The sequence below is a fragment of the Nelumbo nucifera genome, chromosome 2 (assembly GCF_055504915.1).
Source record: "Nelumbo nucifera cultivar China Antique chromosome 2, China Antique-T2T, whole genome shotgun sequence".
NCBI classification, from domain to species: Eukaryota; Viridiplantae; Streptophyta; class Magnoliopsida; order Proteales; family Nelumbonaceae; genus Nelumbo; species Nelumbo nucifera.
In genome coordinates this window covers 23271902-23293867 of record NC_142650.1, presented here as the reverse complement: position 1 = coordinate 23293867, position 21966 = coordinate 23271902, and the positions used below count along the sequence as shown (strand labels likewise).

At 39.4% G+C, this 21966-nt stretch overlaps 2 protein-coding genes across 3 annotated transcripts; one reads left to right on the top strand and one right to left on the bottom strand.

Annotated features, from left to right (window-relative positions):
• The first annotated feature begins 1122 nt into the window (after nucleotides 1-1122).
• On the top strand, nucleotides 1123-6764 carry LOC104595236 (putative sulfate transporter 3.4). Of its 2 annotated transcripts, XM_010255866.3 has the most exons (13): nucleotides 1124-1504; nucleotides 1632-1680; nucleotides 1774-1981; nucleotides 2532-2703; nucleotides 2811-2876; nucleotides 3018-3131; nucleotides 3240-3356; nucleotides 3586-3712; nucleotides 3846-4132; nucleotides 5462-5652; nucleotides 5882-5967; nucleotides 6159-6235; nucleotides 6339-6764. In XM_010255866.3, the coding sequence occupies exons 1-13, from the start codon at nucleotides 1124-1126 to the stop codon at nucleotides 6480-6482; spliced, it is 2019 nt and encodes a 672-aa protein (XP_010254168.2). In that variant the 3' UTR covers nucleotides 6483-6764. The 2 variants fall into 2 exon arrangements, with proteins under 2 accessions (XP_010254169.2, XP_010254168.2); XM_010255867.3 differs by lacking the exon at nucleotides 5462-5652 and having other exon boundaries at nucleotides 1123-1504.
• Nucleotides 6765-7737: 973 nt separating this feature from the next.
• LOC104595235 (uncharacterized) lies at nucleotides 7738-21495 on the bottom strand. Its single transcript, XM_010255864.3, has 5 exons — nucleotides 20860-21495; nucleotides 20686-20774; nucleotides 19622-20605; nucleotides 11045-11271; nucleotides 7738-8652 (listed from the first exon to the last, which is right to left on the bottom strand). Exons 3-5 carry the CDS (start codon nucleotides 19843-19845, stop codon nucleotides 8645-8647), a joined length of 459 nt encoding a protein of 152 aa, XP_010254166.1. The 5' UTR covers nucleotides 19846-20605; nucleotides 20686-20774; nucleotides 20860-21495; the 3' UTR covers nucleotides 7738-8644.
• Nucleotides 21496-21966: the final 471 nt, after the last annotated feature.

Genomic DNA, 21966 nt, shown 5'->3' with positions numbered 1-21966 from the left:
CACCATCTCCAGCATTGCTTGGACGGTCCAAACTGGTTCATTCACTTGCACCAATTCTGAGTCTGAAATTCCATCCTCTTTTTAAAAAGGCTAAAAAGACTTACTTTTTAGTTCTTTTCTGATATCTGATACATATTATTTTATATGAAATGTAAAGAGCATTTCAAACTTGTGCATGAAACTTCCTTGCAGACTATAAATTTAGTGTATAAACTATTGCTGTATACAATCTCTACACATATTTGTATCCTCCTATTTTTTATTATTATTATTTTTTGTTAGAATGGACCATCTGTTTGGATTGGACGGTCAGACTGTTTGACCCAAGAACCGGTCTCCAAAATAATTTCCTATCCAATCCAATTTTAAAAATCTTGATTTAAAGTATTATGCTATATTTTGTTTAACAAACACACTCCTTCCGGCATATCGAGATATATAACTTGAACCTTTACCCAGGTACCCATCTAAAGGATCCATACCCATGCAGCTCCTATCTGGTTCTAAATATAGACCGGAATAACACCTACTGGATCCTACATGAATCGCACCAACCCGAACCCGGCCAATTGAACCAAGAGGCCCCACCGAACCCGATCTCCATACCGTCCCACATATAGTAAATCTGTATTCAAATAAGCATATAAACGTGAAAATGCAGGGTTGGGTCAGTGCGGATTTATCTCTTGACCCGATCCATAAAGAATTGGGAAACAAGCTGCTTAAAAATAAAATAGAATTAAAAAAAAAAGTAGGATGATCAGAGGGTTGTTATCCTTCCATCCAGACAGCTCCAAACAAAAAGAACTTTCAATTCAAAGAATGATTTGCCAAAATGTAGGACCCATTCTACTGGCACGTGCTTCCATCCTGTATATCTATGTCGTTTACAAAAGGACTAAAAGTATTCACGGGAGGTAGTGAATACTATTATAGTCCAGTAATAGGGAATCACAGAGTGTTTTACCGGGCCCACCCAATTTTTGTGTTGTCGTTCTACACTTCTACCCTGTTATTCCTACATTCTTAACCCCAAACTCAATTTCTCCTTACACGATAAGAAGCCAAACCAATCTTCAAAATCTCTTTCTCCCCTTCTCTATAAATATTGAACCATGCTGTAATGTTTCTTCAACGCTCTGGTGGTAGATTTGCAGCTGCAGAGATGGGAGTAAACTCCAACAGAGTGGAAGACTTCCCAGCTGGTGCATGCCATGAAACCACCGTGAAAATCACAGCAGAATCTTTACCACCTCTGGAGATACATGAAGTGTGCTTACCACCCAACAAAACCACTTTCCAGACACTCAAACACAGACTCTCTGAGATTTTCTTCCCAGACGACCCACTTCACAGATTCAAAAACCAGTCACCATCTGTCAAGCTAGTCTTAGGTCTTCAGTATTTCTTCCCCATATTTCAGTGGGGGACTAACTACAGTCTCAGACTTATCAAGTCCGACATTATCTCTGGGCTCACCATTGCAAGTTTGGCAATCCCACAGGTAGACATCTAGCCAATGTTAAATCATTTTCTCACTGGGTTCTCTCATAAAATATTTAATGAAATTATTGAGTTTGTCTGAAACCTTACAGATTTAATCTAATATAGTTTTCTTTCTTGTAATGCAGGGAATTAGTTATGCAAAGCTTGCAAATTTGCCACCCATAATTGGACTCTGTGAGTTCTGTTCTACTTTTCCCTTAGTCAAACTGGTTTTATTGTGGGTAATCACTTTTATTTTCAAATTTTCTGAACTTGGTTTCTTTTCAGATTCAAGCTTTGTGCCACCACTAATATATGCAGTCCTTGGGAGTTCTAGACACCTTGCGGTTGGCCCAGTCTCAATAGCATCCCTGGTCATGGGCTCAATGCTAGGAGAGTCAGTCTCCCACACTGAGGAGCCAATTCTCTATCTTAAATTGGCTTTCACTGCAACCTTCTTTTCTGGCCTGTTTCAGGCGTCTCTGGGATTACTAAGGTATGAACTCTGCAAATTTCTAGGAACAAGAAGCCCACAATGTCTGTCTATGCTTGGTCTTCCTTTCAATTTCACCTTCACACAACAATCATGAACCACCTAACCATCAATTATGGTGTCTTCTGTTTTATCAGTACTTTTCTTAGGGACAAATCCATTTCTGATAGTAGTTATTCCATAGCTTTCCAACCTTGTTGACTTTGCCTGCTTATATGTATTCAGTGGACCGGGTTCAGTGGTAAACCCACCTGGGCCGACCTGATTGGATCGGGTTTGGATCAGTCTTAAGTGGGTTTTGGGTTGGGATCATGTTAAGTAGCTAAGCCACACAGAACCCACCTGTTGGCATAGTGACATTGACAAATGTGCCAACTTGGGGGGAGGGGGGTGTTCAGTAACCCTGTTCCAACTGTTGAAATACTAAGATCACAGAATGAGATTAAATGACCTTAAGTTCCACTGTTTGTATTTATTCTGCATCTTGTTTTCACATAACATATAGAAAAAATAAATGAAATACCAAAGAGTTGACTGGATGGATTGTTTACAGGTTAGGATTCATAATTGATTTTCTCTCAAAGGCAACTCTACTTGGGTTCATGGCTGGAGCAGCAGTTATTGTATCTCTGCAACAGCTGAAAGGGTTGTTTGGGATTGTGCACTTCACCAACAAGATGCAAATCATTCCTGTCATGTCCTCTGTTTTTTATCACAGAGAAGAGGCAAGAAACTGAACTAAGAAAAAGCTTTATTTGTGAATAATATATATACTTTACAGAAAAAAAGACAGGAATTCCTGATGAGATGAATCCACCAATTTTATGTACAGTGGTCCTGGCAAACTATTGTAATGGGCCTGAGTTTCCTGATCTTTCTACTAACAACAAGGCATATTGTAAGTGGTTACTATATGACATCTGAACTGAGAAAGTTTATTGGATTTCATTTTTTTCCGGATATTTATTCTCACTTGCTTGATTTTCCTCTGTTTTTAACATAGATGTTCTTTTTCCTATACTTTTTGGATTAATTACAGAGCATAAGAAAACCAAAGCTTTTCTGGGTTTCGGCAGCAGCTCCATTAACATCTGTCATTCTATCAACCATTCTAGTCTTTGCTTTCAAAGCTCACGTTCATGGCATCTCAACAGTAAGAAAATTTATACTCCTTGCAGTTTTCCTTTTCTTTATGGTACCATATTATTGCAGAGAAATTATATGGCAGACTCTCAATTCTTTCTCCTTTTTTGTCAAACAGATTGGACACTTGCAGAAGGGTCTAAACCCACCTTCTGCAAATATGTTATATGTGCAGGGTCCTTACTTGGGTCTTGCCATCAAAACAGGCATCATAACTGGGATTTTGTCTCTCACTGTGAGTGATTCTAAACCAGCACTTAAAATACTACCATCATCTACTGATTCAAGCATTGATAAATTCTCAGATGTTGAGATTGTAATCTTGGGGCCTGATTTTTCTGTTCCATGAAATCCCACTGATTGGGTGGCCTAGATCAATTAGAAAATGCATCATTTCAACTTTGTTCCTTCAATTTTTTAAGTCACAGTAGAACTAAACCATTTACCTTTCACTTATTCTATAGGAGGGAATTGCAGTAGGAAGGACATTTGCTTCACTAAGAAATTATCAAGTTGATGGGAACAAAGAAATGATGGCAATTGGGTTGATGAACATAGTTGGTTCTTGCTCTTCCTGCTTTGTTACTTCAGGTGAGATCACATCTCAACTTTCTGTTTCCCTCTTATCTTCTTCTATCAAATCAAACCAAACACAGCCTTAAATGACCCCATTTCTAAGTTCTAATCTACATGATCCGACCCGTTTTTGTTGCCGGGTTGTTAGGATCCTTTTCTCGATCCGCCGTTAACTACAACGCCGGGGCACAGACGGCAGTTTCGAACATAATAATGGCGGCAACTGTGCTGGTGACGCTTCTGTTTCTCATGCCACTGTTTACATATACTCCCAGCCTGGTGTTGGGGGCGATTATCATAACGGCCGTGATCGGGCTGATCGACTACCGGGCGGCCTACCGGCTGTGGAAGGTGGATCGGCTCGACTTCTTCGCTTGTATGTGTGCCTTTTTTGGTGTTCTCTTCATCTCTGTGCAGATAGGCCTTGCCATCGCTGTAATCTTCTTTCTCTTCTTTCAGCCACCCTTATCTTCAATATGCACCCGTGAAACTAGCAGGCAATATAGGGTGTCAATAGATTGGGTCGGGTCTATTTAGATGATCCGACCTGTAATATGTGGGAAAGGAAGGGTACTAATTACTAAAGGTTAGGGGTGGCCACGAGCCGAGTTCTTTACGAGCTTATTCGAGTTTAGCTCGTGAAAAGTTCGGTTCAGCTCGGTTTCAATTAAGTTCAAATCCAATTTATAGGCTTATTTATTAATCGAGCCAAGTTCAAATAACTACATGCATATAATAATAATTTTATTTTTTTTATTATTTTTATTTTTATATATAATACTAATTAATTATTATAACTCTTAATTTTTGAATATCAAATAAAAATATTTTTATATATAATTTTTAATTTTTATAAAACATTTTTCTCAAGTTGAGCTTGAGTCGAGCCAAGTTTGAGTTTACGAGCTTTTGACTCGAGTCGAGCTCAAGCTCAAGGTTCTAGCTCGAACTGAGCTCAAGCTCGAGCCTCGTACTGCCTTGGCAAGCCGAGCTCGAATAGCTAGCTATTCGGCTCGGCTCGGCTCAAATCCACCCCTACTAAAGGCCTCGTTCATATTCACTTACCCAAGCTTGAATAAGTGTTTCCTTGGCAAAAGTTGCCCAAATAAGATCGGTGTCAACGTTCTTATGCAATTTACCCAAATAAAGAAAGAGAAGGGAGGGGATTAGTGTTATGATGTGTACATAAACAATTTATCCACCCTCCAAGAGGATATTAATTACTTGGGTAACTAATACTTTCCAGAAAATCTACTTATCGTGAGACCCAATATAGTGGCATAAGAACACAGGAATCATGGTCAATTATTCATTTAACCGACTTGCCCTCACGAGATACCAGCAAATGAACTGAACTTAAGTACTACTATAGTAGCCTAGTAGGGTACAAGTTGGACAGGCTGGATTAAGGGTGCAAATGGATCAGATCATGATCCCATCCGATTAGATGTATAGTTGTGGAATTCTGATTGGATTGAAATTGAGCCAGACTTATATTGACCAAAAATCCAAGATCAGCCCGTGTAAAATTGCAAGGTGAATCGATTTGGTCTCCGCTTGAAGCACCCCTAACAAGTAGAGTTAGGAATCGGTTACCGGGTGAAGGACATATTTGATCCATGGCCCGTTAAGGACATGATGCCGGATTGATCCAGCTTATAATTTAGAAAGTGATTTTAAAGAATATTTTGGTGTTTATAACTTAGAGAAATAAGATGGTTATAGTACGGGGTTGGATTCCTGATTAATTGGCCGGAATTTCAGGTCGGAGTGTCGATATTCAAGATACTATTACACGTGACGAGGCCGAACACGGTGGTTTTAGGGAATATTCCGGGCACTGAGATTTACCAAAATCTCCGCTGTTACAGGGAGGCTTTGAGGGTTCCCTCGTTTCTTATACTTGGAATTGAGTCCCCCATCTTTTTTGCAAATTCCACCTACCTCCAAGAAAGGTTTGTCTCATTCTCTCATTCTCTGTCTTGTATTCTCCTTTCAGTATATCAACATTACAGACCACAACAACGGTCTGCCAGCGTCTCCCCTATAGTTTGGTTTGGCACATTTAGTTAGTCCATCAGATGATCATTCAATCAGAACAGTTCTCATCCACGTGTCTTTCGGATCCATTACTTGGTGGGTCCATTTTGTTTCTTCATCTTCATGATATCATTGTTGTTGCAGGATATTAAGATGGGTCCGGGAGGAGGAAGACAGGATACAAGAAAACAAAGAGAGTACACTAAAATGCATAATTTTGGATATGACCGGTTAGTTAGTTGACTATATGCAACTCTTGTCCTACCTTGTCTGTAGGGCGAAGAGTTCAGGAGTTGCATAGACTCCTTTATTTAACATTCCTCAATTTATTCAATTCTCTATCTAGTAAAATGAAAAAACTGTAAGAGCTTACAGGTAAACCCAGCTAAACTCAACCATTTTGAATGTTTTCACTTTTCAGCGGTAACAGCCATAGACACCAGCGGCATTGAAGCAATAAATGAACTTCGAAAGACACTGAAGAAACGATCACTTCAAGTAAGCAGGGCCCTACCCATCTCTGGAAAGACTGAATCTCCGGCGAATTTCCGATAGGCGTTTTACTGACTGACATATTGTTTTTCTTTGATTTCTATTGCAGCTTGTATTGGCAAATCCTGTTGGAGATGTGATGGAAAAGCTGCACCGCTCAAAAACATTGCAGTCCTTCGAATTGAACGGGCTCTACCTATCAGTTGGAGAAGCCGTTGCCGACATCTCGTCACTGTTTAAGGCTCAGCCATGAGCTTCTTTCTTTAGATTGATCAGTACGATCTCACCATGTTATAACAGAGTAAAATAAAAGAATCCAGTGTACTAAGAGAACACTTGATTCCTCGCCGGTGTAGGTTGAGAATGAGAGCTCTTCTAAGAAGAGTTTTTTTTTTTTTTTGAAGAGAGAGAGGTATTTTAGTTAATAAACCAAGATGACTTGTATGTATGCACGGCGATCTCTTTCAACAAGAGGTTTTGAGGTTAGCTTTGGTACGTTAATTCCCTGATCAAAGCATGTTGATGTTTTGAGATTCATGTTTCTTTGGAGCGGATCAGTCAGATTTAATACCCCTCAAAACATGCACTGTTTAATTGGCATGGATCATTTGATTTGATTTCATGGACTCGTCAAATTTTGATTGGAAATAGAGTTCCATCTTTAATTGTTATTTTCTAGAGCTAAATCTTAAGAAAATTAGCAAACAGATTGGATGCACAATCTTTTCCAACATCCTGACCCGATCTGCAGTTGCTAGAGTTCGAGAGCTACAAAGCCATCCAACACTCTCCAATCCATACCCATTGGACAAGCATAGAAGAACCTTAGACATATGTTGGGGGCCAATTCTAGTATTCTACAACTATTTGAGGATTCATTTAGTTCAAAGGAATACGGGTCTGGAATCAAAATTGGAAGGGCCCCAGCCATTTGACTGGACAGAATAGGATTCCAATTCCAACCTTCCCATTTGAGAGAATGACCATTCCAGCCAAGTTCAGCTTCGGTCAGTAGAAGCCTGTGCTCACACCATTTGAACAGCCTCTTGCAACCTTGCATCGAGAATATCTCCCTATGAAATAAAGCACACAAGTACAGAGATATTCCCAATGTAAGGCTGTTCAAACAGGGGTTGCACTGACGGAAGCCAAACTCATTCCCGCCTCTCCCATTGGGAATGAGAACCTCATTCCAATCGGCCAAAAAAAAAACCCTCTTTACCCAACATCAACTTATAGAATCCGATTACAACCCCTATCTTAACCAAACAGGCAGGGGAATAGGCAATTCTGACCATGAACTAAACAGACCTGAGTTTCTTTGTGAAAATGGGATTCCATTTTGTTCTCACTTTGGATTAACAAGAAAAACCGTGATACAGTGAACACCCCAGTTTTCTGTCCAGTCTGGCAACATTGCCGTCCATAAACATAAACCACATCATGCGGAGAAACACCAAAACCTTTACCCGTGGAAGTTCGGGGTTCACAGATCAATCCAGAGAGCATGAGAAAAAAATGTTCACTCATTATCGTAAAAAGCCCATTTTCACAAAGGAATATGAGCGAAAGTCCAATTCTGCATGTAAATGAATATGAGCCAATGCTCTTAACATCAATTCTGCTCTTCCTCCTTCCATCCTTGAGAAAAATAAAATAAATCTGAAACACAGTAAGATGAAGGGGAAAAAAACAATATGCCCTATTAAAAACAGTAACCATTGTACATGAGGGATTTCCCCCAAAAATCAGAAGTTACCAACCTTTTGAGGCAGGTCTAGTTTCCAATCTTGAACTCCTCAAATGCAAGCACAGTTAATGTTTCCTCTCACCATTACCACTTTACCAGCAAAGAGGAGTGGAACCTACAGTTGATCCAAAAGGCTTCAAAAAGTTCTTTCTTTAAGGCCCCATTTGCTTTTCGGTAAGTTACTTACCAGGGTAAATGCAGTACCTGGGTAAGTTTTTCTTGGGAAACACTTACCTGTATTTACCCATGTTCTTTTATTTCCCAAGTAAAAAAGGAAATGACCATTTTAGCTGCCATAAAAACTCATTATTAAATGGGACATTTTTGTCCCATTCAAGTGTTGGAATCTTTCCCCCCAGGTGGGAAAGTTATTTACCCACCTAGGAGATGGGTATCACTTACCCGGGTAAGTAATACCCAGGAAAATAAACTTTCCCTGGTCCCCACATTAATCTGAAAAAAGAGAATGGGATTCTTGGTATGCCATTGACCAACTTTCCCCCCTCTCAAAATCCAAAAAAAGAACGCCCCCTAAGATACATTACGAGTTTGGCATTTCATGAGCCTTATCCAAACACTCCGCCAAAGCAACGAAGAAGCTTTTATCATTCATCCGCAACAGAGTCTGCTACATATCCCCTTGCCTGTGGAGTTTCTCTTGTCAGTCAAACATCTGCATGGAAGAGTTCTCAAATTAATAATGCAGATATTGCAACCACAGAGGTAGTGGTCAAGTAATTGTCAAAGCAACAAAACTTACCAAGCCATGGACACTCGTATACATGTAACATTTTTCTGGTTGAGTTACTTGTGCAATATGCACAACTTTTCTTTTTCACGACCAAGAGAAACACTCTAAAGAGTAAGTTTCTTACTAGTCATTTTTAGCAAGCTTTTTACATCCAATACTAGATGAACCTCTGTTTCATATGGAATACAACAAATTGACTAGATAAATCAAGCAACACTGTCAGATCAGCCTATTGGTCTGTTTTTTTTGGCTCTTGATTGGTTTTATGTGTCCCTCCCTTGGTTTGTGAGGTTATCCCCTTGTGTCCTTCTATCTCCACATGTGCTAGGGTTGCTAACCAAATGGGCCATGGTTCCTTGTGCTATCCCTAGGGGCATTTGAAAAAGAACCCTAGTGGTGCTAGTGCAGAACCTGAGGCAAGGTCACGACACTGGCACAAACTTCAATGGAATGTTTTTTGGCAACTCCAATGCAATGTTGTAGCTCAAGTTGTAGAACTTGCAAAAACTAAATAGTGCTTTAATGGTGGTTTACACAAAAGGAAGGAATGTAACAAGCAAGAAAGATAATGAGAGGGAAGGGATAAGGAGATAACTAACAGACAGCTCTACTTCTGGGTTCCAATCCTCTGATTAGAATGTCACTAGACAAAAGAAGAGGAAGGTGAAGTCTTGCCACTGGGAGAAAAGTTCACTTTTCAACCAATAACAATGTCCTAGAGCTAAAATCTCAAAATATTCATTTACTAAATAGGAAAAACTAGAGTACAATGCTTTTTATAGAAGGCTAGAGTTGTCTTGCACAGGACCAAAACAATTTATATTCAAGCATCTAGAATATTCGCCCACTGGCATGTGCTTGATACAAGCCATGCAATGGGTATCCAAATGGGACTGTGAGTAAAATGAACTAGGCTGTGGGTCATAGGCCAAAACTATTGGACTGGTAAACAAAGAGGATTCACTATAATCTTGGGCACAATGTCATTAATAAAACCATGTGGGAATGGGCCTAAGTCCAAATAGGTAAGGCCCACTAGTGCTGCATCATACAGAATCTTCAAAGAAAAAGAAAGAAACTTTCCCCTTTGTGAGCAAGTTAGTAGAGGGTGGTAAACCATAGACGATTGTTTTCTATTGTCTTTAGCAAACAGAGAGGTCTAGCAGAAAAGTGTTCTATGTAACTAGAGTTTCTATAAAAGCAGTCAAATGAACTGCTACGACTGCATCTAAAGAAACAGTGACCCATGGGTTCACTAAAAAGACTGATATCTTTCACAACTTCCATTTAAAACCAAATTTTTACAGACCAATGATATGAAAAAGTTTTGAAGAACAGTACAGAAAACCGAGGCTCCTGTTACTCGGTGATTAAAAAACCAGATGAAATTATCCTAACATGCTAGACTGAGAAAGAGACAAGAAATGTGAGAGGGGGAGTTATAACTAAGAGAGTTCCAAGTGGCTTGAGTGAAGAATCTGCAAGGGTTAATAACTGAAACACCTAGTAAATGATAAAAAACTTTTGTCATCGCATTACAGAGGTGCTGAAAATGACTTACTTATGGGTGGATATCACAAAAAGAATAGTCATAGAACTTAAGCAGGATTTTTTTTTTTTTTTTGATAAATAACTTAAGCAGGATTTCATGCATTATGGGAACACATTAACATCCTCAAACCAACACACTCCTTCAGGAGAAATCCAAGTCCAGGAATGAAAGAAAAATGAAATGCATGATACACAAATAGAAATAGTGATCCTACCACAAAGGAGAGTAAATGTTCATTCTAACATGCCAAAAGGCATATGAGGTTTGTGACTATTCTAAATGCTATGAGTTCAAGTATAAGCAGCAAAGAGCAAAGTTATCTGTTAATGGGGCACAAAGAAGAAATTAGCACCAGAGCAACGTGAATGTGATAACATTCAAAGGCATATGAAGTTTGTGACTTTTCTAAATGCATGATATACAAATAGAAATAGTGATCCTACTGCAAAGGAGAGTTAATGTTCATTCTAACATGCCATAAGGCATATGAAGTTTGTGACTATTCTAAATGCTACAAGTTCAAGTATTAAAGTTATCAGTTAATGGGGCACAAAGAAGAAATTAGCACCTGAGCAATGTGAATGTGATAACATTCAAAGACCAAAAAATTATCTAAGATGAGTCAGAAAATGTGGTTAGTTTAGTTATTAAATACATGAAAATATTCCTGTTCCTGAACAATAAGAAAAGTGCAGTATGGATCTTCCGGAGACATTCAGTGCATGTACATGGTCAATAAGGAAAAGAAAATCCATGACTTACTTGATCGATATCGTGTAATAGGGATTTCTCGCAGCTCACGTCTTATGCACAACCACTCACCAAGCAAAGCCATCACTGCAAGACCAGTACCATTAACAACCCACCATGTAATTGAGGATGGCCACCCTCCATAAACGATGCACATAAAGAGATGTATAATGTAGATAGTGGCTGAAAAATCTAAGCACTTTTTAGCTCTCTCAATCAGATAAAGGATATAACAAGCCCTGCTCAGACAACCAAACATGCAAGTTTAGCAATTAGGCAGTCTTAATACAGGAAAAGAACATTAACAAACAATGACAACTAAGAAACAAATGACAGAGGCAGAGTTCCCTACAACATAATGTCATGGAAAAAAATTTTCTATTTCTAATAAGATAGCTAGCTTCACAAGAAGAGATATTGTATGTTTCAATTTTTAGTGACAAATCTGAGCAGGACTTTGTGTCACCATGCCAAGCAACAAGTAGATTTTAATTAACCTTTTACTAAAAAGCATGATAACTTGAACTTGAGTTCAAAAACTAGGTGAACCTTAGTGCCAAGTTGTGCAAGTAAAACATAGAAAACAATGCATAACAGAGCTTTGTAAAAAGAAAGCATTGACCAAGGTTAGCTGCTTTATAGTTATCACCAATTAACCTGGACATGAAGTTCTTCAATAACAAAGTAACAGATTTCTCTGATTGATAAAGGTCATACAATATAAGAAGAAAATAACAACTGTTTAATTTCCAAGACTTAGTTTTTTCTTCATTTCTTAGAGGAGGGTTTTTTTTTGTAAACTGAACAGAGGCATATTAGAAGTACTATAATTTAACCCTAAAATTAAAGCGCACCAAATATAGCTTAGTTTCTTTTCTTATTGATAGTAAAGAAAACATTTTATAAAGAAAAAAAAAAAAAAAACAAAGAAGGATACAACAAAGAAGAGATAAGCAGCTTATTTTCTGCAATGGCAAGCATTTTTTTCTTATCTGGGATATCTAGCAATGAAATCCCATAAATATGGGCCCAGATACATGGTTGACTCAAAGCATTAAGCATTTCAACCCCCCCCCTTCTGTCTATCTCTCTATGCAAAAGTTGGGATCTTGTCTTGTATTTCCATCCCTTATTAATAAAATCTCCTTGATCATCATTAATGCTATGCCAAAATGAATTAGAAACTTCAGTGCATACTTCCCTTTGCTAACTTCTTTTGAAATTTCTTCAATATTCATCCTTAATTTAGGTTCTTCTAAAGATCATGCAATTCTTTCTAACTGAATTATTTGTTAGAACGATATGAGCAATTTAGAAAGGGAAGCTATAATTTTGAATATGTTAGCAAATGGAATTTTTTTATTAAATAAGCTCCTAGGGGTTCTCAGATGGAAGTATCTCTGGATAACTCTTAGATACCTCCTTGCATAGAAAGAGAAATTGGGATAAAAATGGTGGGATAAATTTGATCTTTCGGAAGTTTTCTACAAAGTGTGTGTGTGTGTGTGCATACGATTTGTTCCTAACCAAATGACTTGATTTTGATTTAAGTCCAGTAACAAGCCATTGGCGCAAAATGTTACGAACCCAAAATTGAACTTTTTCTCTGATCTGCATGAATTAAGAATACAATATCCATGTGTGTATGCATATTATGTTATAATTTATAAATCCTGTACAAGCAGTGTCACAATATTCTGTTCTACTCTCAAGGCATTTCCCCCAATTGGTACCTTCTAAAAGAGAGAAGACCCACAAATTGTAGTACCTTTCTCCTATGCACTACACAAACTGAATGTGCTCATAGATTTCCATGATACGTCAGTCTGGAAGGACTTCTCTTCAATCATGACTAGTGAAGTTAAAGATCTCTAGTTTTGTAATCCTTTTTATATGACCTCCATAAAAAAGAAAATCCCTTTTAACCATTTTATGGACTATGAGTAACTGCAATGTCCTTTGTTTTAACCGAGTCCTGGGGCTTTCTACTTGTTTCTTTTTCATACTTATACTTAATATTATTGTAGAGAACACTGATGTGGGCCCCACAGCTGTGGCCCCACTCTGTCCGTAGGGTAGAATGTACCCTAGACATCCTAGGGTTAGCTGATGGTCAATCTGTTATTCCAGTTGTTATTTATATTTCAGTTTTATATTGTTTTATGTGTTATGTAAATACCAAGGGCAGATTTGTCCTTTCATGTAACTAGCATAACCTATAAATACTAAATAGAAGTGGCGGCGGCAGAACATTCAGATTCTGTCCTTCCTTTCAATTCTTGTGTTCTACTGCTCTCTCTCTACTCTTTCTCCTCTCTCCTCTATACCTTTTTTCTCCTTTTTCGAACCTGAAATCTATTAGGGTTCAAGACTGATAGCAGTCTTGAACTTCTACTTGGTATCAGAGCAAGGTTAGGGTTTCTCATGTGAGTCTAGTCCAGCCGACCACATGAGAATTCCCTAGGGCTGGAAGCTGAGAAAGTGGAGTTCGTGGACTGGTTCTTGGAGATCGCCAGAGGGTTTAGCAGCTGTTGAAGACGTGTCACGGTTGCAGAGTGTTGGTGATCAGGAAGAATCAGACAAGACTAGGGTTCGGGTAACCTTGGAAGGCAGCGAACAGTTTTTCCTTGTAAGTTATCTATTTTCTAAGAGAAGTACTATCAGAGAGGATAGGTTGGACCTATCTGGAAAGGGCGGCCGAACCATTCTAGGGTTTTCTCCCTTCTATTCTCTAGGGTTTTACAGCAAACCCTACTGTTGGGCCGAACTGCCTTACAGTTCTTTTCTCCTAATCTAGGGTTTGAAAGTGATCTTGCGGCAAGCCCTAATGTTAGACTGAACCTTGCGATTTACCTGGAGCTGTCCTCAAGTTTTGTTAGCATTGATCAGCTTTTAGGGTTTCATATTAACCCTACTGCAAGTCTATCTGTACAGTACTAATTGGAATGTGCAACTGAAATGTTTTCTTTAAGGACTGATTAAAACCCTAATTCTGCCAAGCATATCAGACCTGCTTCTAAACTGATTTTTCATATCCTTTTGGGGTTTTTGAACTCTCTTAAGGGGTGAGAACTGTACGGACTGCTGCTGTTGTGTTTGCTAGTTGGTTTCAGATCAGATTTCTATCTGTTTTGTGCACATACACTGTGAATACAGATTGGTCCTACACTGTTTTGATTGTGATTGGTGGTCCAAGTGTTGTTTTTGAAACTTGACCGAGATGGAGTTTAAAAATCAGGCAGAAGGCAGTTTTGGGAACAACAGTTATGGTAGTGTTTCTGAGACAGGTGGTCAGATTACAACCGTAAAGTTTGATGACTATTTGAAATGGGCCCAATCAGCCGTGATGGCTATTGGGGGAAGAGGTAAATTAGGGTACCTCTTGGGAGATGTGAAAGAACCCCCCAAGGGAGATCCTACGTATACCAAGTGGATCCAAGAAAACTACTTGGTTATGACATGGTTGTGTAATTCTATGCAGCCCCATATTAGCCGAAATTACTTGTGGGCAAAGACAGCTAAGGAGATATGGGATGTTATGAAAGAAACTTATTCCCAACCCCTTAATGTTGCCAGAGCATCTGAATTGAAATGTGAAGTGAAAAACCTTAAACAAGGAGAGAAACCTATTTCAGTATACTACTCTACCTTGCAGTCTCTGTGGCGTGAGATTGATCACTTAGAGACTCTTGAGTGGGAGAGTCCCAAAGATGCACAAATATATAGAAAGCAGGTCGAGACAAACTTTCTAGCGGGCCTAAATTCAAAGTATGATATTGTGCGGCAACAGATTTTGACTAGAGACAGTGTGACTCTCTCTCAGGCATACTCCTTAGTACATAGTGAAGAGACTAGAAGGAAAGTTATGATGCAACCTCAGCCTCTCACACCAACCTTTGTAGCTGTCAAACCCAAATCAGGGGGTGATTCAGAGAAGGACAGGAGGAAGGAAGACAAAAGGGATGTGGTATGTGAACATTGTAAGAAACCCAAACATACAAAAGAAACATGTTGGAAACTGCATCCTCACTTGGTTCCGGCAAAGTTGAGAAGCAAGAAGGGCAATGCTCATGTGGCTGTGAACACTGATTCAGCATCCTCATCTGGCACAAGAGGAACACCTTTAGAGACCTTAGCTGCAGTTCGGGCTACCCTAATACAGTTAGAAAAGGAAGTTGGAAGTTTAGCTCAGCCACCGCAGTCACCATCAGCTCCTGCCACATCTGCCTTCGCACATTCAGGTACTCGATCTTCAGCCTACCATACCTCAGCTCCAGGTACTACTGAACCTTGTTGGGTAATAGATTCAGGTGCATCCGACCACATGACTAGCTTGCCTTCACTGTTTACCACTTACCATTTGTCTTCGGGTAGGGATAAAGTATCTATTGTTGATGGCTCCATGGTCCCTATTTCTAGGAAGGTTGACATTAAGTTATCAGATACTATCTCCCTGTCATCTGTTTTGCACGTTCCTAAGCTTGATACTAATCTTCTTTCAGTCAGTAGTATTACCAAGCATATGAACTGCTCAGTAACCTTCTTCCCTGACCGATGTGTTTTTCAGGACTTGGAGACGAAGAAGGTGATTGGGACTGGCCGTGAGATGAATGGGATCTATCTGCTCGGGGAGAGGTCTCGTCAGGGAGAGTCAGTAGAGAAGATGTCTTTTGTTTCTCAGAGTGTGAGTTCGGTTATGCTTTGGCATAACCGATTGGGTCATTTGTCCTTTCGGTCTTTAAAGAGTTTGTTTCCTGCTTTATTTAAGTCTATTGAGTTGTCTCAGTTGCAGTGTGAAAGTTGTGAGTTTGCTAAACATTGTAGAAAGTCTTATTTATTGAGTAATAAAAGGAGTAATAATTCTTTTGATATTGTGCATATTGATGTTTGGGGGCCCTATCACATCCCTTCCATGGGTGGGTACAGATATTTCTTGTTATTTGTTGATGACCATACCCGTTTTTCTTGGGTTTATCTCATGCGTTCACGAGATGAGGTTCCTGCCCTGACCCAAAACTTTCACCAAATGATCCTAACCCAATTTGAGGCCAAGATCAAAGTTCTTAGATCCGATAACGCAAAGGAATACTTTGCTAAACCATTGGCATCTTACCTTCTTAATCATGGGGTTATACACCAGAGCTCTTGCCCTCATACACCTCAGCAAAATGGAGTTGCAGAAAGGAAGAATAGGCACATCTTGGAGGTGGCTAGAAGTCTTATGTTTACCTCCAATGTCCCTATTCGCTTCTAGGGTGATGCTATCCTCACGGCGGTATATCTTATTAATCGGGTTCCTTCCCGGGTCCTTGATATGAGATCTCCTTTTTCCCTTCTATACCCAAGTGAGGAGTTGTTTTCTATTCCCCTTAAAACATTCGGTTGTACTTGCTTTGTTTAGCTTCTCGGACCCCATCACTCCAAGATCGAACCTAAGGCCTCCAAATGCATTTTCCTTGGTTATGCACAAACTCAAAAGGGTTATTGCTGCTATGATCCTATCTCAGGGAGGAAGTTTGTCTCCATGGATGTCACTTTCTTTGAGGAGACACCCTATTATCCTCGGGTTTCTCCTCATGGGGAGAGTAGTGAGAGTGGGGGTTTGAGTCCTTTTCTTCAGGGGGAGCGCAGTGAGAGTGGGGGTTTGAGTCCTTTTCTTCAGGGGGAGAGCAGTTAGAGTGGGGCAGTTCCTTTACCTATTCCATTGGGCGATGAGAGCTGCAATGGTGAGGGTGGTCAAAGGGATCAAGAGTTGAGGGTCTATCACAGGCGATGCAGGCAAGTTGATCCCAGTCATTAGCAGTCCAGGCTAGCTCCAATCTCATCTGCAGCTCCAAGTCCAGGTATTACAGTCCCAGGGCCCACAGAGACTCCCTCTACAGAGACTTCCTCTATTGTTGCTATTTCACCTCCTGCAGATGACCTTGACCTTCCGATTGCCATCCGTAAAGGGAAACGACATTGTACCACATCTACAGCCCACTGTATTTCCCAGTTTTTATCCTATGATCGCCTATCTCCTACCTACAGGTCCTACCTTAGTTCCGTTGCCAATGTCCCTATTCCAAGAACAGTGCAAGAAGCCCTATCCGTCCCGGAATGGAAAGATGCAATGCAAGTTGAAATGGATGCCCTGTTGAAAAATAACACCTGGGAGCTAGTTGATCTGCCCAAAGGAAAGAAACCAATTGGCTGCAGATGGGTATTTACCGTGAAGCACAATGCAGATGGATCCATTGAGAGGTATAAAGCTCGGTTAGTTGCAAAAGGGTTCACCCAAACTTATGGTATAGATTACATGGAGACCTTTGCCCCGGTAGCCAAGATGACCACCATTCGAGTTCTATTATCCCTTGCAACAAGTCACACTTGGCCTTTATACCAAATGGACGTGAAAAATGCTTTTCTGAATGGAGACCTGCAGGAAGAGGTTTACATGCGTTTGTCTCCTGGATTCTATGATGTAGAAACAGGTAAGAAGGTCTGCCGGCTCAACAAGGCTTTGTATGGTTTGAAGCAGTCACCTAGGGCTTGGTTCGATAGATTCAGACTAGCCCTTGTGAAGTTCGGTTATGTACAGGCCCAGTCAGATCATACTCTATTCATCAAGAGGGTAGAGTCCTCCTTGACACTACTTGCAGTATATGTTGATGATATTGTGGTGACAGGGAATGATAGCCATGAGGTTGAGTCCCTTAAACAGCTCTTTCATCAAGAATTTGAGGTGAAAGACCTTTGTGTACTTCGGTATTTTTTGGGTATTGAGGTTGCTAGATTCAAACAGGGGATCTTTATCTCTCAGAGGAAATATGTCCTAGATCTGCTAGCAGAAACCGGAAAGTTAGGTGTCAAGCCTACGGATACACCCATTGAACAGAACAACAGGATTAGTGCAGAGAGTGGGGAGCCTCTTGAAGACAAGGTTATGTTCCAGCGATTGGTAGGAAAGTTCCTATATCTCTGCCTCACTCGGCCAGATATTACTTATGTTGTTAGTGTTGTCAGCCAGTACATGCATTCTCCTAGAACTACACATATTCTTGCGGCAGAAAGGATATTAGCATACTTGAAGAGATGCCCGGGTAGGGGTATACTGTTTAAGAACAATAACCACATGAAGGTGGAGGTCTATACGGATGCCGATTGGGCTAGGAGTGTTGATGACAGAAGGTCTACCTCAGGATATTGTGCTCTTGTGGGAAGTAATCTTGTCTCTTGGAGAAGTAAGAAACAAAGTGTTGTCTCCCGATCTAGTGCTGAAGCAGAATACAGGTCAATGACTAACGGAGTGGCTAAAATCCTATGGCTGAGATCTCTACTTGAGGAGTTGGGTATTGAGTATGAGAAGTCTCTGATGTTGTATTGTGATAATCAAGCAGCTATTAATATAGTACATAATCCAGTGCAGCATGACAGAACCAAACACATTGAAGTTGACCGACATTTTGTACGAGAGAGGGTCTCATCTCAAGAAGTATGCCTCCCTTACATCACATCCAGTATGCAACTAGCAGATATCCTCACTAAAGCCGTATCAAGAAAGAAGCTAGAGGCGGATCTATCCAAGTTGGGAATGATAAACATTTATTCCCAACTTGAGGGGGAGTGTAGAGAATACTGATGTGGGCCCCACAGCTGTGGTCCCACTCTGTCCATAGGGTAGAATGTGCCCTAGACATCCTAGGGTTAGCTGATGGTCAATCTGTTATTCCAGTTGTTATTTATATTTCAGTTTTATATTGTTTTATGTGTTATGTAAATACCAAGGGAAGATTTGTCTTTTCATGTAACTAGCATAACCTATAAATACTAAATAGAAGTGGCGGCGGCAGAACATTCAGATTCTGTCCTTCCTTTCAATTCTTGTGTTCTACTGCTCTCTCTCTACTCTTTCTCCTCTCTCCTCTATACCTTTTTTCTCCTTTTTCGAACCTGAAATCTATTAGGGTTCAAGACTGATAGCAGTCTTGAACTTCTACTATTATCAATAGGAGAAATGAACTTAGTTTTAAACAATTAATTAATTATTTCATTTTATTATGCAAGCTTCACCAGTAAACAACTCCACATTGTCACAAGTAGAGTCATAGTCAAGAACTCTTCTAACAACATCTAGTTTCCCATTTTTATACCAAAATCAGAAAAAATTCAATACAAGAATGAGACATAAATGAGTTCTGCAGTTCTTGCACTCCAAATCTATAAAGGTAATGTCTTAATGAATAAACCTAGCTAATTCAAAAACCATTTATCAAAAAAAAAAAAACTAGCTAATTCATTCCATGCATGCATTTTCCATTAAGAAAAACGCATAAATTTTTGGTATCCAAATGAACAGATGCATGTCCTTAAATGTTGATATTTGAATATAACATTCTCCCAGCCTACCACCCACACCCCATGAATTTACAACATATGAAGTCTTATGATAAACAAGCCAAAAGAGAACAGTAAAATCAAATGGCAGGTATTATTCAAATATTCTGACAGACAATGCATCAAGATAATATGAAGAAGACATGTGCCCACTAAAATAAGGAAATAAAATTTAATTGAAAACTAAAAAGGACAAAAAAATGAAATCCTTACCCTGCAAGTGCGCTGAGTAAAAATGAAGTAATGACACACCAGCCAGTGACTGTAGAAGCAGTCAGAGTAGCATAATCGAAGAAATAGACAAGGCTCATTCGAGATACACGGGTCCCAACAAGAATGAACATGGATAGTCCAAGAGTAAGATAGTATAAACATTGAAGGCACAAAATCTGTGAGACAATGAGCAAAGGATCCCACACAATCGCCCCATAGAACATGACGTTTATATCTTTTTAAATTCCAAAGTTTTTTTTTTTTGGATCAATTTTTAAATTCCAAAGTTCTTCAATCCCTCACAAAACTCAACCTCCTTGGAGTTCTCAAGCACTCTCAATCTACTTCTCCGATGTCAAAATTCCAATTTCTTTATTGCTTAAAGCTCATGGAAAATCCTTCAAGTTATATCCAATATCCGATGCCCCTGCACGATTCGAAATGCTTTTCAAAGTGAAACTTTTGGAATTTCAAACAACTTTGCCAATTCTTGAAACTTTAACTTCAAATCCGAACTTTTCTGTTACCCTCAGTTTTGAATTTCCTGACTCAAACTAAAGCCAATAAATTTTCCCAATTCCAGAAGACAATTCTTAATCTCTTCACCTTTTCGCAATCAAATACTCTAAATTCACAAGATCCAATCTTCACAAACTTATATCTGAATCAATGAATGTCCCGAAGCCCCAGTAACAGTGAATTGGACAAATAAGCATAACTTCCCAAAAAGAAAAGAACCCAAATCTAGATAACCCATCAGCAGAAGTGGCAATGAAATCTCCATATTAGAAGAGTATATTCAAATCAACAATAAAAACCAAAAGAGAATAGTTGCTTGCGCTTTGTGATCAAACAATAACTCTAGTTTCCCCAATGAAGCTCTCTACATTGCATCCATTTTTGTCACTGACGCTGACGAACTGCTCAATTTGGGCCCTCGCAACTTCAGATTCAATTAGGGTTTATCTGATCGAAATAATATTACTGTGATTCCAGAAAAAGAAATCAGAACAACACACATAAGAGATGGAGAAAGAGAGAGAGAGAGGGGGGGGGGAACTAACCACGAAAGAGTGAAGGCGAGAACGATCGACCGATCTGCGGAAAAGAAAAGCGAAGTCTCGTCCTCACTAGACGCACTCATGTTCTTTTTCTGATAGGGAATATTTCTGATCAGTACCTGTAATTTGGCTCTAGTGACAATTTAGTATCCGAATTTTAAAATGTGATAATAATACCTGAATTTTTATAAACAAAGCGTAAATTCTGTCACAAATAAACACCACAAATGCGATCTTTGGATATTGAAAATTTCCCCAGTATAGATACAGGAGTTACATAATCCTATCTACTTGCATTGATATTGAAAATTTCTTCATTCCCAGGTGTAAAAGAATTAGTACAGAGAGTTTGCGAAGTGTAGGCAGGCGGCGTGCCCAAGGCTTTAGTTCCTAGCCGGGCATAATTCTTTTGTGTCCTAGCTTTTCGTCCGATTTTAATATCTCATTTGAATCCCCATCAGATGAAACTTCAACTGATTTAGTAAAGGAGCTCGAAAGATCAACATGGAGATCAACCACTTGTCCAGGACCTTCGACTCATGGTTCTGGTTTATCTCGTTGATGAGCAACCTGTTATGATCTAGGATGTTCTGAACTTGAACAAAGCTCTTTGGAACGTTTGCAACACCTAGTTATCTACTTGCATATCGTTGCCAATGCCTATAAATGCATCCCCATCCATTTTCAGTCAAAATTCAATCCAATTAAAGCCCCTTCTTGAAAATCTGAAACATTTTCCCGAGTAAAGAAGGTAGCAAAGAGCAATCAAGAATTCCAAAGAGTGGTTAACACAGAGAGGGGGGGAGGGGTAGCGATTTAGGAGAGAGATGGATAAAAAAATATTTATATATAATAGATTTGAGAGTCACGCTCCGGCCCCTCCCCCTCTATAATGATTTCTCTCTCCTCCTCTTTACTCTCTCTCCCCCCTCTCAATAGATTATTCTTGTTCGATTTGATGTTTGGTTGATTATCTTTTAGAGGGAAAAATTAAAATGGATGAAATATTTGATGGTTTTGATTTTAGTAGATGGTTGATAAAGAATATTAGATGATACTTCAAGGGTATTTTTATTTTTTTATATGTAATTTAGTGGCTAGTTAACGACAAGTATTGGATTATCACGTTTCGAAAGTTCGGGTATTGGAATATTGCATTTTAAAGTTCAAGGACCAAATTGTCACTCGAGCCAAAGTACAAGGTACTAATCGGGAATTTTTCCTTTTTTATATAGTTGTAATCCTGTAACGTGGGCCGTGCCGGGCTAACACGAATTTTGTTTT